Source organism: Pseudorasbora parva, chromosome 5 (assembly GCF_024679245.1).
Source record: "Pseudorasbora parva isolate DD20220531a chromosome 5, ASM2467924v1, whole genome shotgun sequence".
Lineage (NCBI taxonomy): Eukaryota > Metazoa > Chordata > Actinopteri > Cypriniformes > Gobionidae > Pseudorasbora > Pseudorasbora parva.
This window is the reverse complement of record NC_090176.1, coordinates 47,548,655-47,567,515: the sequence shown is the minus strand read 5'-3', so window position 1 is coordinate 47,567,515 and position 18,861 is coordinate 47,548,655. Positions and strand designations below refer to the sequence as shown.

Here is an 18,861-nt window from a genome sequence, read left to right as displayed (position 1 = left end):
ATAAACAAAAAAGTTAAGCCCAAAGTATACTTCGTAATTTTCGTCATCAGTAAATGTTGTGAAAAAAGACTCAGTAGGTCATGGGTTTCCATCCAGGCCCTGGACTGTGTCTGAAATCGCCCTCCTATAAATAGGGAATTCTGTTTGAGACAACAGCCATTTGTAGTGGTGTGTGAAACCATAGTAGACCATATTAAGTGCACTAATTCAATCTCACAATGCACCTGATGTGCACTCAATGGCTAGAGAATACCCATAATGCACTATGAGAGTCGCGTCAAATGTCGCGCACAACTCATCCATCCATCCATCCATCCATCCATCCATCCATCCATCCATCCATCCATCCATCCATCCATCCATCCATCCATCCATCCATCCATCCATCCACCCATCCACCCATCCACCTATCCATCCACCCATCCACCTATCCATCCACCCATCCATCCATCCATCCATCCATCCATCCATCTGTTAATTACTGAACAGCAACAACAAACTATGCAAAAGCGGCAGCCCTTCCGGCACACTCAGTGTCCGAATTCACTCATTTTTATTCACTCCCTGAAGTGAACCATATTATTAGGGAATAGTCATTTAGGGTATAGGTGGTGATTTTGGACACAGCTCTGGAGTATCTTCAGCACAGGCTAGACGTTTTGTAAATTAAGCCAACATTTTTTCCCAGCTCAACCGTCACAGAATGGAAAGCACAGGATTGTGGGATATCAAAGGCAGGGAAGGATACATATATGCTGCCTTTAAAAATCGATCAGATGAAGGTGTCTCAGGAGACTGGAAGTGATGCCTTGATGCCTTCCTGCCTTGAAATGTTTCTCTTCCGAAGGCAGCATTTTCCAGGTTTCAGACACAGCCTAGATCAGAGGTCTGCCTGGAAGTTCCTAGTATGCCTATAAGACCTTGATTAGCTGGTTCAGGTGTGTTTAACTGGGGTTGGAGCTAAAAATTGCAGGACAGTGTCCCTCCAGGAGCAGGATTGGACACCCCTGATCTCAGACCTCAGATGGATCTGTAAGATAAGAGAGACATCAAAAGTGTGCAGATTGGGGTGATCCAGGACCAGGGTTGGGAACCACTGCAGGTGGCAATATGCAGCTGTGATGAATAGTCAAAAAGGAGTGCGGAAAGAGCGATACAAAGCAACGTTCAGGTATACTTTGAAAGTTGTGCAGACACGGCTGTGAACGAGACTGGCTTTGGATGACAAAATACCGAATGCATTATGGGGTTTTCCTACCTACTTGGCAAAAGGGCAGATAACAGCCCTTTTTTCTGTCTTTTAGCACAATTTTGAATATTAAAAAAAAATATTTATTTTGATTTTCAGGCTGTGTCCAAAGGTTCCGGTGCTGCCAGGTGGATGCTGAAAAGGGCATATGGAAGAAATGGTGGCTGCTGAGACAGACATGCTATAACATAGTGGAGCACAGCTGGTTTGAGACCTTCATCGTCTTCATGATTCTGCTGAGCAGTGGCGCTCTGGTGAGGGGAAATACATTTGCTTGTTGATGAGACTCAACAAAGTTTTCAATAGTTTGACATCAACATGATGCTAAACGGGACAACATGAGCAAAATGTTGATTAAATGCGAGTATAAAATTATTACATTCCAAATATTATTTATAAAATGTTTTAAAGATGCATATAAAAAATGTGCCATGTATTTTTCTACTTAGATTATTGTGTCAGAATAATCTAAATAGATTATATTATCTATAATTATATATATATATATATATATATATATATATATATATATATATATATATATATATATATATATATATATTTGATGTGCATCTTTAAAAGAATGTATAAATACTTTTTGGAATTGAATACATTTATGCTCGATTATAATCAACATTTTGCTCATTTTGTCCACTATTCTGGATGGATTTTTTTTTTTTTAGCTTGTTACAATGTATGTAGTTTAATTCATTATTTCCTTACAACAAAAAGTTTAACGTCTTACATATGTTTTCCAGGCTTTTGAGGACATTTACCTTGAATCAAGGAAAAACGTAAAGATCATACTGGAATTTGCTGATAAAGTGTTCACCTACATCTTCATTCTTGAGATGCTGCTGAAATGGGTCGCGTATGGATTTGCCAAATACTTCACCAATCTCTGGTGCTGGCTGGACTTTGTTATTGTTGATGTAGGTTCAGCTTTTGAATCTTTTTTTTACGCTTGTATATGATATCAAACTGAGCTGTACAAGATTACAGTTACAAATCTGGTCGTAAGTTTACATACAACTTGCAGAATCTGCAACATGTTAGTAATTTTAAAAAATAATGCTGCCCTAATTAAGCTATTTCACATACAGTTGTTTATATATTCCACAAGATAAAATAATTTACACAAATAACCCCATTTAAAAGTTTACATTCACTTGATTGTTGATACTATGTCATTTCAATGATGAGCCACAACTGTTTGTATGTTGTGTGATAGTTGTTCACAGGTCCCTTGTCAATGTGCCCCTATTATGTGATTTTAAAGGCTTCTGATTTTGTTTTGGAGTCTCCTACAACAGTTTTACATGCATCAAAAGTCAAAAAACACTTTCATTTTAATAATATACTTAGCATATCACTATACTGTTCAATGATTCTCAGACGGCTCGATGCATGAATCAATCTCTCTAAAAATCCCTCCTTTCCGAGAGCCTACTCTGCTCTGATTGGTCAGATGGCCAAATCTGTTGTGATTGGTCTTCAACCTTCGGAAGCTGACCGCCATTTACCATAACTTCTTCATCCTTATCCGGATAAGCTCAGAGATTGCCTAAACTGTAAGGACAGTAATGATAACGTCGATTTTACCATATCAATCTGAGCGCGAGTCCGGTGATGAAACATTGAAACTAATTATTCAACCCGAATTATTCAATCCAACGCAAGGATGACTTAAGCAGGACGTTTCTCAGGGATACCTATTATTTTGATGTTAATTATGAGACGTTGCAGCTTTAATTCCTCCTCATCAGCATTAACAAGAGTACATCCATCAACAAATCCATGTGTATATTTTTCATTTACTGCAGTGCATATGCGGGAACTGTATCAATAGCAGCGCATACGTTAGCCGAGGACTACGTGAATGACTGACGTAACAAACGTTTGTCAAACAAATCTTGCTCCATCCGTTATCTTTAGGCTACCTAAAATAGTAAGAACGACAGACAATCTGAATTAATAGACTCTTTAGGTAATAGTGGCGCACAGCTGATGAGCAGAAGTGTTTCAGTAAGACACTAATAATGTGAGTTAACTGAAAACGTACAGAATATAAAACATAAAACTACGTATTTTGAACACCCAGTAGAAAATATATACATCAATAATTATTCATACTTGCAGGTTTTGATTCTGAGGAGCCAGTAAATCTAGCCCTATTACTCTGCACCATTAATGCCGCATATTTTGTCTGCCATTTTGCAGCCTTACGTGAGTCCTTTTGTGAATTTGGTGCTAAAACAATGCAGACAGCAGGTGCACAGCATCAACATCAAATCATTCTTAGTAATTTCCCCCCAGTGGTTATAAATGCATCATTAGCAAGGGAGCATAAGTGAACTGTGTGTGAGCTGAGAATGAGCGACTGGAAATGATCGCTTTTGTGTGTGTTGTGCATGTGAGTGCTTGTGACTGAGTTTATGCTGTTTGATAACAGTTGGGTGAGCAAAGTACTCATTTGTACATTTAAAAGGCTATATTTCCCATTAGAATCCGCAGGGAGGTAGAGATCGGAGCAGGAAGGAAGGACGCCTGCTTTTCTCCTGATTACTTCTGTTTATGTGTGTAGGTCTCTCTGATCAGCCTGGTGGCCAACGCCCTGGAGTATTCAGAGCTGGGCGCCATCAAAACTCTCCGAACACTGAGAGCCTTCCGGCCTCTCCGAGCTCTCTCGCGCTTCGAGGGAATGAGGGTAAAATCTCTTAATGTGGCCTCCGCCGTAAAACTGATAATATAGAGGACTTTATTCAATCAAAGGCTATGTTCACACTGTAAACCCTAATGCTCAAAATAATGTGTTGGTTTAAGTAGAGCCAACTCAAATGAAACCAATTAATTCAGACAAATGAACATTTATGAGTATTTAGAACTTTCTTTTTCTTTTGTGTTCTCAAAACTGAATTTTTTTAGGCATCTGAGTTGTTTCATTGTTTTGAGTTTTATTAACTTGTTTCTTTTCATTTAGACTAACTTAAATTGAACTAAAACTGGGATGGAATTTTTATTTCCCAGCATGCTTTGCCATCACAATCAAAAGGGAGAGTAAATACCAAAACTAAGCGTTATATTATATATTTTTGTGCAAGATTTACGTTAAGTGGGAGATTTAGCAGTGTTTAATGTTTTGTTAGCTAGTTTAGAAGAGTTTTTGTTATGTTTTTTATTTTATTTTTTGCTTTTGTACGGTTACCTTCATGGTGATGAGTGGAGCATGAGCTCGGTTTGAGAATAGATACATGTTAAATGTATTTTATTGCGTTTCTCATTTAGCAAGTGCTATGCTAATGCTACCAAAGCATTGTGTTACCAATTAGCAAGGAGGAATTTATTGGCTAGTTAAAGCTAGACAAGTTTCCTCTGCTAAAAATGTGTTAAAAATTGTGTTAAACATAAGTTAAATGGATGAATTAGCTTTATTATTTCACGTTTAAAGCTATTCAAATGTATGATTACAAAATAAAATGGTTTACTGGAGTGTGAGTTGTTACATCTGAATAAAGTCCTCTGAGCAGAACAGCTTATTAAAGTCAACATGAAACTGACATAGGACAACCAGTGAGAAGGGTTTTCCTAAAACGGGTTTGTGAGAGAACCAAAGGGGGTTTACGCGTTAATGAAAAGCTAATAATTATTAAAATGTAATATTAAAATAAATAAATCATTTATAAAATAGAATTAACACTCTAAAAAAGATGAAACATTTTATTAGTTTCATATATAGTTAAATGTAGTTTCATGCGTTGCATTTATGCAGTTTATCCAAAGCGACCTGCATTGCATTTGAAGGCTTTTTTCATGCACTCAATGGCAATCAAACCCATGACCTTGGTGTTGCTAGTGCCATGCTTTACTGTTTGAGCTACATGGTCAATAGTCATGCAACAATTAACCGGCATTAGAGAAACCACAAACACGCTGAAATATTCCGTTTTGCTTTTGTATAATGTGCACATAATCATTTCCAATGAGACCATAAACATGCATTAAGAAAGTAAGTGGAATCAAATTTGATTTCATGTTGGCTTTAAGAGCGTAGAGAGAAATGTGTGCCGTACAGTAAATCATCACTGTGGCTTTTTCCTCTGTCTCCTCCTTTGATTGTTCCAGCTAAACATGTGACGCAGCATGAATCCCCAATAATCCTGATCAATAAGCAACCTGTTTAAACTCCTCATTTCAGACAAAGCAGATAAAATGGTGGATGGGTTCAGGCTAATTTGTCACTGAGATGAACGTCAAACAGTGAGCTAAGTGACTTTTCCCTAGGCTTGGTTACCGTTACAAAGCATCCTGGGAAACGTGTGTGATTTTTCAGTAAAGGGTACTTAAAAAAGTGGGAACAATTTATTGACATGACCTCATGTACAAAAAGCTGAAGCAGTGTTTGATGAGGCTAGCGGGAGTTTGAAACCATAGAAAATCAAGAGACATTTAGAAACCAGACACTCTGTAATGTTCCCATGCAGTAGTAATATAAATACATTTCTTTATTTGATTTTAAGTACATATTTGTTGGGTCTCTACTATGAAAATAATGTAAAATCTGTGTGAGATATCGGTACTGTGATATAATCATGTGTCCGGTCACCATTTGTAGTGTTTTACTAAACAATTATAAGCCGTGAATTGCAAGCAATGACAGGGAGCATTGACGTTCATCTTTATGTAATAAGCTCAGGAGGTCGATAGTGCTGCTATTGACCAAACGCTTGCGTACGTTTTCCACATAAATGTGATGTTGCAATGGCTTTCCCTCACGTGGCAATCACTGATCTCTCCTCTCTACTCTTTGTTTGTATCGACTGTGTCTAGAAATGCACTGTGCATCCGGTTGTGTCATTACTGCTGTGTGCCTTTAACATGCGTTTTATTATTTCATTTTGTGTTTGTTCGTTTACAGTAAACAAATACTTCACGGCACTTCCTAAAGGTCATGCTTTTTCATGCCAAACTGTCAGGGTTGTGCGTCGTTCTGAATTTAATTGAGAGGCATTAAAATTGCAAGTCGTTTCCTGAAATTGAATTGAGGTAGTACAAAGGATGCAGAATTTCAATGGAGCCTATTGTTGAATTCTGAACTTTGCACAACCCTCCGAAATGCAAAACTAAACCAGATCGACGTGCACTGATAACTTTCCCTCTCCGTTCCTCTTTCTTCTTTCCCAGCCTTTTCCCTCTGTTTTTTGTCAGTGCTGTCTTGTTGTTGTTGTTACTGCTAACCATTAAGCATTGGGCCGTTTCTTATTGCACTCGTGTGTTTTCCTCTCTTTACCAAAACTACAGAATTAAAACAGGATGCACTTTGTTTTACAGGTATATCAGGCCTGTAAAAGAGCTAAAAAGTTGCATGTTGATTTTGTATCTTTGATGTATATTGATGAATGTGCTCTGAAATGGCTTAAAAGTGTGCTGCTTTAATTTCAGTGCAGATTAGGGGTAGACGACGGATCTTCCCAAAATTATATATAACAATCTATAACAATCTCGATCCACGATCTGAACCGCGATCTTTCCAATTTTTAGATGTGCTATTGAGAATATCCAGACTGGAACAAGCCTATGGACTTCTACTTGCTCAGTTAAAAAGACATTATTGCATTCAACAATCAGTTGTCAAAATAGTCATTAAACCCTGAGTTAAACTTTAAAGGGGTCATGAACTACATTGTTTTATGATGTTTCCTGTGGTGCATTTACAGTGTTAGAATATTTATATCAAAAATGGTCATAATTTAGAAATAAAAGGCATTTTTCCTACAACTTTAGTCTCTGATTTGATTGCTCTGTTAGAAGGGGTCCGTCTGCTCTGAGACTTTAGTGTTAACGCCCACTGCTGTGATTGGCTGACAGCACATTTTTACTATCATAGCCCTCAAGGTTAACTAACCATTAAAAGTGTTGATTATAGCATTATATTCAGGTCTATGGCATTATATTGAGATAGTGGCATGAAAGGTTGCAGTGATGAGCATTGTAGCCGATCACAGACATGTTGAGCTCATGAATGCAGTGATCTAATCACTGTAACTCGATTTCTGCACACTTATGAACGCTTTCATCGTAATTTCATTATTCATAAATGTACAATTTGAATAAAGATTATTCTGTATCCTACTGAGAGAAACAAAGTGAAGTCATTTAGTCACTGGTTTAGTTTACTGACTCATACTAAGAACAGCTGACTGTACATGAATCATTACTTATCATAAATCACTGGTCACAGATCAGGCATTAGAATTAACACGGTTACTTACATGATGTCATATTACATATTGTAAAAGTCTGTTTGCAAAGCCTGCGCGATTTAGCACAGAATCCGGAGTGAAATGTACCGCATATAAATAAATACTGCTCAACTGAGACACTCACATTGTTGAAAATAAATAACCACATTCCTAGCATTAGGATCCTTTAGAAGGTAACGTTATTTGTAGTCCATCCTGTATTGCTCTTCACTACTCGTCATCTCACTAACACTCCAGTGGGCGGGCCAAAGATCCACAATGAGTAGTTGTCTGGGCTTGGTTACAATAAAAGCTGTTTTTTGGACTAACAAGTAAGTTTTCAGTTTTGAAACTACAGGATATTCTTATAGTATGAAAGTTCAAGGAACATTTGATTTCTCAGTTCATGACCCCTTTAAAGCAGCACTAGGTAACTTTTCAACCTTCATAATATATTTTCAACACTCTTGTGATGATACATCGACTTAAAATAGGTTGAATGACACGTCTGCCATAGCCTGATGGGGTCTGTATAGTTTTTAATCGTACTTTTAAACTTCGGGTTTCGGGTAGTAACCCAAGAACAAAAAGAACTACAAAATTCGACTGCTTTACGGCATATACGTCACTTCCACCAACACCCACACTTCCTTACATTCGGATGTGCGAGCCCAACTTTGTTCATCGGATAATATAGTCATGTCCGAAGCAGCACAGACAAATAAGAAAGAAAAGGCTTTGTTGGAGGAAAGCAATAAGAGGAAACGAAAAAGTGATGGGATTAAAGGCAGGACGAGGATCACCATGTGACCAGCGTTTGCTCGTCGGCGTGAGCTGAAGGAGGCGTGCCCGACCGATGCTGTCCTGCTTGTTATGGTGATTACCTACCACTCAAACATTGAACTGAAGTATCATATAGATTCTGTAAAACGGTAACCAATAGGCTACTATAATGACGCTGGCTTGTAAACGTGAGCATCGTGATTATTTGGCGTTTGAAAAAAATAAAACCCATGAAATTATATTCATATGACATGCTGAAACATATGCCACTGACTGTACCTGGGATGAAGACATTTCACACGCGCCGCCAGAAGAACACCTGCATGTGAACTCCTCCTGCAGTGTTTAGGTTAACTGTTAGTGCTGCACCAACCCGCGGGGACGCTTTTATGAAGTTATTTGGCCCGCCCCGCACCACTGTATATATTTTTACAACCCGCCCCGCACCCGCGACCATTAAATAGACATACGGGGTCCACGGGTTATGAGACGACCCCCGCATTACTAGTTCAGGGCTATTAGGGTTGTCATGTCAACAAATGCACGCGCGATGGCATCCCCTGTTGTAGGATGACAGAGCTTACGACAGTAGTTGAGGACATTATTTTTTCCCAACTGTAGGGGGACCCCGAGAGCAAAAGTTACCCAGTGCTGCTTTAAAACACTGCATAGTCTTCACTGTATGAATTAAAAAGACAAAAAAGTTATTCAGTCAAGATCAGTGAGTGATTTTGTCTTTGCCTTTTTTTAACATTAATGACACTGGCAGCAGCAGATATTTGCATTAGGCTGTATTTTACGATTATTACAAATGCATAAAGATCTCTCACAATCTCTATGATTTGCTTGAAAAGTAGATTGTGGATACCTCACAATATAAAATATTGCCCACCCCTAAGTCAGAGGAATAGTCATTTCAACCAGCAGCCATTAAGTATATTCAAAACTTTGAATGTAAAATACAGTAAAAATCTAGCTGTCAAACAAAGTGCATCCATGATTGCTGCATCCTATTCATAACACTTTGTAAGTTTGTGATGTTTCTGTGGACACAGGTGGTTGTGAATGCTCTTCTGGGTGCCATCCCTTCCATCATGAACGTTCTGCTGGTCTGTCTCATCTTCTGGCTCATTTTTAGCATTGTGGGCGTCAACTTCTTAGCTGGAAAGTTTTATGAATGTGTAAATGCTACCACAGAAAAGCGCATGTCTACTGCAGATGTCCAAAACTTTTTTAATTGTACATCATGGCCCAATAATGAAACCCGCTGGAGAAATTTGAAGATTAACTTTGACAATGTGGGAAATGGATACCTGGCCCTGCTACAAGTGGTAAGGATGCCCTCAAAAGCTGGTGGTCAGTAAATATGAGGTTAATTTAATTTATTTTAAAGGAATAGTTCACCCAAAAATAAAATTGTCATTAATTACGAGTAACTCGTTCATATGGATTCATTTTACGATCTTTCTGTGAACTTTTTGAAGCGTTAAAGTGGTAGCTGTCACTGGAGGGACAGATATCTCTCAGATTTCATCAAAAATACCTTAATTTGTGTTCCAAAGATGAACAAAAGGCTTACGGGTTTGTAACGACATGAGGGTGAGAAATCAATGACAGAATTTTCATTTTTGGGGGAACTATCCCTTTAAATCTAGAACATGGAAAATTTAGAAATATATATACATATATCTGTGTGTGTACGTTCCATCATGTGAACAATGTACTCTAATTCATCCAGAAGTTTTACCCTTTTTATGTTATTGTTTTTCTTTTTCTTTTATAATTCTCATTATTAATAATTGTGTATTGACTGTATGATTTGAAATCAGCACAATTGATTATACCATGATGTTTAAGTACTTTAATAGTTTTTTTTATTGATTTAAAATTAAAAAGTAAAACTGGGGATACACTGATATGAAATATTTGGCCACTACCGATAACTCATTTGAAAGGCGATAACCGATATATTGGCTAATAAATCTAAATCCAAATTTGTATATCATATTTGAGAGAGATATTTTAAGTCTCAGCATTAAAAGCTATTGCCCAAGCATAAAATTATGTTCTGATTTTAATGTCATGTAGCCTATATAACAGATTTGTAATTTAACAGTGTGTATCTGAAGTGTCTCATCTGAAGGAAATAATACATTACTTTTCAGTTTTAATATATCAGCCATATATCATACTGATAATGATAACAATAAAAATGAACCTATATAAGCTGACACCGATATGGTGGCAAATGCATCCCTAAGTAAAACAAATGATTATTTGTCATGGAAAATAATGTTATAATGCAAAAAAAAATGAATAACAGCCCTAAAAGTGTATTTTGTTCATTTTGTCAAGGCCACCTTTAAAGGTTGGATGCCCATTATGTTTGCAGCGGTAGACTCTCGCAATGTAAGTCATTACCTGCTTCAGAAATATATAGTTCATTTTATTTTATGTAATATGGTTTAACTCAATTCTAAAAATATGATGCATAATGCATTTAATCGTGTTTTTGCTTCTTGTCCTTCTTTATGTGTGTAGGTAGACGATCAGCCAGAGTATGAGGCGAATCTGTACATGTACATCTATTTTGTCATCTTCATCATCCTTGGAGCTTTTTTCACATTAAATCTCTTCATTGGTGTCATCATTGACAACTTCAATCAACAGAAGAAAAAGATAAGTATCTGTCTATAGGCTGCTTCTGATATTATCTTGATTTGAGACTTAGAAAGACATATTTTGGACTTCTTTGTTTTTGTCACAAAGTGATCTTTCTGTTTTCCGTCTTTACTTTGGGGGTCAGGATATTTTCATGACAGAAGAGCAGAAGAAATACTACAACGCTATGAAGAAGCTCGGCTCAAAGAAACCTCAAAAACCCATTCCAAGGCCAAAAGTAAGCATTCCTGTTAAATAATAGCTCCTCTAAAAATGATATTCTTGTCGTCATGACCCTCCAGAACTGTATTATTATCTCTTGTAAATGCAAAAGCTTACTAAGATGTTCATTTTTGGGTGAACGATCCGTTTAAAGCATCTTTTCATCAGTAAAACAAGCACATCTTATCATACATCTCGTTTATTCCAGAACAAGATTCAAGGATTCATCTTTGACCTTGTAACCAGACAGGCCTTTGACATTATCATTATGGTCCTTATTTGGCTCAACATGGTCACTATGATGGTGGAGACGGACGATCAGACACAAGAAACGAGCAATGTGCTGTACTGGATCAATGTTGCCTTCATTGTTCTCTTCACCAGCGAATGTGTACTGAAGATGATCTCGCTACGGCATTACTTCTTCACCCTTGGCTGGAACGTATTTGACTTTATCGTTGTCGTCCTGTCTATAGTTGGTAAGATCTGCTGCATGAAGAGGAATTGACCCTTTATTAATTGTTCCTTCAGTTTTTTCCCCCCGAAATGCAATGCAAAATCAACAAAATGTCTCTTTTTTGCAATCCTGCATAATTCAACATTTAACCACAAAACAATTGCAAAAATGCAACAAATTATTTCAAATGCAATGAAATACTGATTATAAGTTGACACTAGTGAAGAGATGAAGAAACATGATTGAATATTATTGACATGCCTCGTGTTAATTTTGTTAAAGAAGACTATGATGATAAAATGTTCAGCAACCAGCTTTTTTCCATGACTTAATCGAAACGATGACAAGGCAACCCCAGGGTCATTAATTAAACGATAACCGTGACTATATCAACATGCAATATTGTTGTTGAAAAAATACAAGACTAAAATGTAACTTTACCAAAACCTCTGCTCAGGTCGAAAAAAAGAGGGGAAAAAAATTACAGACTGCTCCACAAGCTTTTATGCTTGCGGTTGCCAGATATCAATAGCTTAAATCTCCCAATCAGAGTCTGTTAAAAGGATCCATTTTCTGGCTAATGTTTTACTTGAAGTAACACTAAGTAACATTATTGTTTTCAAAATTGTCTACATTTATATAATGAGTGAGTACATCATGAATCCAAACCGAGTTTTAGTCTCATCCTGAATCACTGGTACACCTAAAATAAGTATTTATATTCTGAATATTTTAGTCCAGTTTGGTTTTGCACCGCTGTACCTGCATGACTTGTCATCATAGACCATAGACTGTAAAACAATATGGACATCGTTTCCGTGACATCACCCATGGGATTTCTGAAGAGCAGATTTGATGCTTAAAGTCGGCCGTTGCCATCTTCATAGCGCGTCCCCACAAGTCATTCCCGGATAATTGACAATGGGCAAAGAGGCGGGACGTGGGCGGAGCTTAGGTTACGTGATGACTAACAGACAGCAGACAAATGGCAATCCACCTGTGACTCAAAGTAACCACACCCTTAATTATGCAGAACTTTAAGGCTTTATATAATGTAAACGAATGTGTTATAAAAAAATTCACCCCCTCACAGTTGTCATGAAGGGCAAAATTAGCCGTATAGACCAAAACCACAATTTGTACCAGGCTGTAAAGTTGGGCATTTTAACATGGGGCTCAATGAGATTCTGCTCCCTTCTGGAGCCTATCTCTAGTGGCCAGTCGAGGAATTACAGTTTAAGTCACTTCCGTATTGACTTCAAGAGAAACTGGGAGAGGTTGCCTCTTGTCATAGACATAAACAGAGAGAAGTAGCTCCGGCTACAATGTTCTTCCGCAAGACACATCCAGTCCTGTTTGTTTAACGCTAGAGCACCAAAAGTTACCTAGTGTTCCTTTAATCTTTGCTGTTTGACAACCGCGTGCACTCTCTCTAAACTCTGGAAAAAATGCAGATAATATGAAAACACCGAATGAGCATCCAAAAGTGCATACTGTCTGAGTCGCTACTACATTTGAATGTTAAGAAAATATGTTATGTATCAGATGAATATGGGAGAGTAGTATGAATGAAATTTGGATATAATACATCCGGCTTGTTGATACTGTCACATGACCTACCAGCGTCAGTTGCGTCACTTCACAGCCATTCACAAATCCTCTCCTGTGGCCTCATGGGATATTAAAGTGTCCATCAAATGCACACTTCAGAATCTCAGCAGAAGTAGTAGGTCATTTGGATACTTTGCACATACTGTTTTTCGAGAACTATGTATTCTGACATATGATTGGCATAGTTCACACTATATAGTAGGGAAGTATTTTTCTTAAAAGTTATGAGAAAATTGAGAAAAAACGGGAAGTACTGTTCCCGACGTTGTAAGTGAACGGCAGAGAAACGATGTCGTTGGAATCTCTTTCAGAGCGATTTTATCCAGCCGATAAACAATGAAAACACTGACAGCCAATCAGAATCCATCCTGCTGTAACGAGCTCGAGTATTTACAGTGACAGACAAGCATGAACTTATAATAAACAGAACTATATAATCCGCTGGTGTGAGCGCTACTATAGTCATTGTTATAGTTAACTTTCTTAGTGTGAACTGGCCTTTAAATGTAAAAATAGCTAATGAAATGAACACTATTTGACTCTTGTCATTGCAGGGATGTTCCTGGCAGAAGTCATTAAGCAGTACTTTTTCTCGCCGACCTTGTTTCGTGTCATTCGCCTCGCCCGGATCGGCCGCGTGCTACGCCTTATCCGAGGTGCCAAGGGGATACGGACCCTTCTGTTTGCGCTAATGATGTCACTTCCTGCCCTTTTCAACATCGGACTTCTGCTCTTCCTTGTCATGTTTATCTACGCCATCTTTGGCATGTCCAACTTTGCCCACGTCAAAAAAACAAACGGCATTGACGACATGTTCAACTTTGAGACGTTCGGCAACAGCATGTTGTGTTTGTTTCAGATCACCACCTCGGGAGGTTGGGACGGCCTTCTGGCACCCATGCTAAATAGCGAAAAACCAGACTGCGACCCGGAGAAAAAAGACTGCGGGAACCCACCCATCGGCATTTTCTTTTTCGTCAGCTACATCATCATATGCTTCCTGATCGTGGTGAACATGTACATCGCCGTGATCCTGGAGAACTTCAGCGTGGCCACCGAGGAGAGCGCCGAACCTTTGAGCGAAGATGACTTTGACAGGTTTTACGAGGTTTGGGAGAAGTTCGACCCGAAAGCCACGCAGTTCATGGAGTACGGCAAGTTGTCGGACTTTGCCAATTCGCTGGATCCTCCTCTGCGGATTGCCAAACCCAACCGACTGCAGCTGATGTCCATGGATTTACCGATGGTGAGCGGCGAACGCATCCACTGTCTGGATATCTTGTTCGCGTTCACCAAACGTGTTCTCGGGGAAGGTGGCGAGATGGACCTCCTCCGCGGACAAATGGAAGACCGATTCATGGCCTCCAACCCGTCCAAGTCCTCCTACGAGCCTATAACCACAACTCTGCGCAGGAAGCATGAAGATATGTCCGCTGCAATCATCCAGAGAGCCTTCAGGACCCACATGGTCCGACATAGTATGAAGAAAGTCCATAATATCCACAAGGAGGCCAAGGAACAAAACGGGAAGGTGCAGAGTAAAGAGTCCGTGTACAATGACAAATGCAACGATACCACCGCTTCAGAAGTCTCGGATGCGACGCCCGCGACATCCTCTCCGCGATCAGGTGACAGTCTGACGCAGAATGTCAAAAACAAATACCAGAAGGACAAGCATGAAAAGGAAGTGGAGGGCAAAGGTAACCGAGTGAAGAAGAAGTAGATTTTCTTTGACACAAACAATTGTTTACAACTTCAAGTTATTTGTCGGGGTCAGGTGACCTTGTCTCTTTGATATGGATGTCTATGCCATACTGCCTGAGCATACTTGAACATTGTGCCTATTCTGGAGCTGTGATTAACATTAGTTAGGGAGTGAAGCTGCTACACCTAGCCTGTTTCACTCGCTGGCTAAAATGGCGATGGACCAAATGTTGTTGAAAAGTCTGTTTTGTCTCATGTCATGATCTTACACGTTTAGTTTGACGTTTGTTCTTCAGCAGCTTTGTGCTTCTCCCAGTATCTTGCATTTAAAGGTGAAGTATGTCATTTTTGTTCCATACGTAGCACCAAACTTTAATGGCAAAACATTTATATTAAGAAATAATAAGAAATGTTTCTTCAGCGGCAAATCAATATATTAGGATGATTTCTGAAGGATTATGTGACACTGAAGACTGGAGTAATGATGCTGAAAATTCAGCTTTGATTACAGGAATAAATTACCTTTTAATATATATTCACAGAGTATTCAGTTATTTTATATTGTAATAATATAGCACAATATTACTGTTTTTACTGTATTTTGGATCAAATAAATGAGCCTTGGAGAGCAGAAGAGACTTCTTTGAACTATTACAACTATTACTGTCCTCAGAATTTTGAATGGTAGTATTTATATATGCCATTTTTAATTCTGTATATATTTTGCTAATTAATTATGAAACGTTGTAAACATTACATTAAAAAAACTCTCCACTCATGTACCGCTCATGCTCATCGGAAAAACAAAGTCCGCTCACTAAACAATAATATATATAATATATTTGTTCATTATTTTTTTTCCAATTTTACTGTAATTTTCAATAAAAGTGAGGTTTTTATTTTATCGGCTTGTATTTTTAAAAGTCACTATCATCATTCAAATAATTGAACTTCATTAAAAAGTCTTATATTAATACAATTATACCAAAAAAGCTCATTTAAAATAATAAATAAAAAGCATGTTTGTTTTCAGTTTTCCGCCAAGTGCATCCAGAATTACTGTAAATATTTAATATATCACCCAGCCCTATATTGAGTGCTGCAGGGATGACACGATTTTCCTGTGTGTTTTTAAACAGCGAGTGTGTGTGTGTGAGCCGTTTAATTTACACAAAACCGTTTTCAACTAAAACCGTGAAACTTTTTCCCACCCTTTTGGCCGTTCATTTACACCACAACAGCGTTTTTAGGGCATAAAAATATATTTTTAAAATTGGTTTCAAAGTGCAAGTTTTTAAAAACGATACCCTTATTGTCCTCATGTAAACAACAAAAACGTGAACTTGTGGAAACAGCAAATAGAAAACTTTTTTAGTACATTGTTGTGTAAACGTACCCGTTTACTCATGCATTGAAAAACTCAATTATAAATCCCATAGGAAAAATCTCAAGACAACCACTGGTGAATTAGTCTTCTAGGTTTTGACATCATGCCTACACTATTGACTAGAAAAAGGTAGTCCCATCTGCTCCAAAAAAACAGGCCATTGTTTGTCTAGTTAACCTCAGCAGTTAGTCCCTGATGCTGTAACTACACGCTTATGGGAGTAAAAAGCACCTTTCTTCATCTAATATAGCACTAGTGAAGGGTGTGTTCTTGCATGCTTCCAGTGATTCATGCACTTGTTGATCCACTGGAATGAATGGGAATGTTTGGTGCTTCTATTGCTGCGGAAATGACACACTTCCTCTTTAAATGTCATTTAGTCCATGATTTGTGTTCGTTACTAGAAGTTTGCATTTCCTCATGTCTGTTTTTGTTCTTAAGCGAGTGTGCAATTTGTTTGTCCTATGTTACTTGAGACAGAGTTGATGTATTTCCACGATCGCAGCAGTCGTCAGTACGCGTGTAATTATAGTTGCATGAAATCTCTCCTGTAGGCATTCAAGTTTCCCACTCAGTATTTCAGAATGGCTCAGTGCCTCTCAGGTCTCTCTTCAACACGCTAGAAAGCCATTCGCACACGTGCCTTTCCTTACGTCCGCCTCGATTGAGAGCTTGTAGCAAACATTTTCCATAAAACCTCAAGACTTCTATCACATCCTGAACTGTGAAACTGTCTGATTTCAGCCTTTCCTGTACGCGATATCGCACTTGAAACAGCTTTAATGAACTGTTGCAGTGGTTTCCAAACCTGTCCTGGAGGCAGCTCAGCCCTGCACATTTTGCGTGTCTCCCTCATCCATCACACCTGACCCAACTCATCGGCTCACTAGTAGAGACGGCAAGAACTAAATTGGGTGTGTCTGATAAAGGAGACAAACTGTGCAGGTCTGATGGGGTGCCTCCAGGACAGGGTTGAAAAGCGCTGCTTTAGAGATCTGTGCCCACCCTCTTCACTTCTGCATCTCAGCGGGATCCATCCATCAGTGGTTGCGAATTCATTTTTGTATATGAACTCAGATTTGGTCTGATAGTTGTTCTAGACCGCGTCTTAAGCCAAAACGTAATCTTTCAGCGTTCTCGTCTTTGCATTTTTTAAAATTCCTCTCGAAAATGGTCGTTCGTATGTGTAAATATTTTGTAGGAATATGCAATCTGTTATAAAATTAAAAAAAATATGAATTATAATCTATATAGGGAATGTGAAAGGTGTAAAGTAAAAGGTTATGCATCATAAAAGCTAAAATTAAGTCAAAATTATGCTAAAGTTATATGGGAAATATAATCGTTTTGATTATGTTGAAGCTGAAATGACTTTTATTTGTATTATGCATATTGTTTTTATATATAACATGAGAAATACTGTATGTATGTGCAGTATTTTTGTTTACTGCATATTTCACCCATGAAGGAGTGATTGATTAGTTCTATATTTCTGTTATCAATGTTTGTTCGACATGCCTTTCTGAGAGGATGGCTGAAGACTGAAGGGATGGCCTGTATTTGTTTACATTTTTACAGTTATGAATGTTATCATTACATTTTGTTTCATGTAAGAGACTGGTATGTTCCACATAAACACAGTAAATGCTCCATGTGAATGTGACATGTATTGAGAAAATAAAGTCTTGGTATATTATGAATTTATATGAAACGAATATCAAAATAGCATAAAACATAAATCAATAGCTTTTATATGCATCATGCTTGTAGTCTGTGAGTCAAACTGCATGCAAGAGTTCTTTAAGCTAAAAGAATAAACTCATCACATACCTCATATCTGCTACAGCTCTGTGTATTTTTCCTATTTTTGTTTTCTGAAATGTGTTGTGAACTTTTAAGCACCATTGTGTTGATTTGGATTTGGCCATTAAGTTCCCTAAAGACTAGAGTTTTGCGATCATTGCTTTAGTTAGTTGCAATTAATCACGATTAATCGATTTGACAGCACTAATATAAAAGCTATTTCAAAATTTTAAACAAATAAACTAAAAACTAAAATAACACTGCAACTTTCGAGTATGAGAGTATTTTAAAGCAGCACTGGGTAACTTTTGCTCTCGGGGTCCCCCTACAGTTGGGAAAAAATAATGTCCTCAACTACTGTCGTAAACTCAGTCATCCTACATCAGGGGATGCCATCGCGCGTGCATTTGTTGACATGACAACCCTGATAGCCCTGAACTAGTGATGCGCGGCTCGTCTCATAACCCGCGGACCCCGTATGTCTATTTAATGGTCGCGGGTGCGGGGCGGGTTGTAAATATATATACAGTGGTGCGGGCGGGGCAAATAACTTCATAAAAGCGGCCCGCGGGTTGGTGCAGCACTAACGGTTGAACACTGCAGGAGGAGTTCACATGCAGGTGTTCTTCTGGCGGCGCGTGTGAAATGTCTTCATCCCAGGTAACGGTACAGTCAGTGGCATATGTTTCAGCATGTCATATGAATATAATTTCATGGGTTTTACTTTTTTCAAATGCCAAATAAT

General features: G+C 38.2%; 1 protein-coding gene across 2 annotated transcripts in view; it reads left to right on the top strand.

Moving 5' to 3' along the window:
* Positions 1-15,734, top strand: part of scn1laa (sodium channel, voltage-gated, type I-like, alpha) — a 70,473-nt gene extending 54,739 nt beyond the window's left edge. For both annotated transcript variants that reach the window (XM_067444566.1, XM_067444565.1), the window contains 9 exons: positions 1,349-1,503; positions 2,008-2,181; positions 3,834-3,956; positions 9,327-9,602; positions 10,627-10,680; positions 10,813-10,950; positions 11,066-11,170; positions 11,363-11,633; positions 13,777-15,734. In XM_067444566.1, the coding sequence (XP_067300667.1) occupies positions 1,349-1,503; positions 2,008-2,181; positions 3,834-3,956; positions 9,327-9,602; positions 10,627-10,680; positions 10,813-10,950; positions 11,066-11,170; positions 11,363-11,633; positions 13,777-14,945 (2,465 nt within the window). In that variant the 3' untranslated portion in view covers positions 14,946-15,734. The remainder of the gene's footprint in view (positions 1-1,348; positions 1,504-2,007; positions 2,182-3,833; positions 3,957-9,326; positions 9,603-10,626; positions 10,681-10,812; positions 10,951-11,065; positions 11,171-11,362; positions 11,634-13,776) is intronic.
* Positions 15,735-18,861: the final 3,127 nt, after the last annotated feature.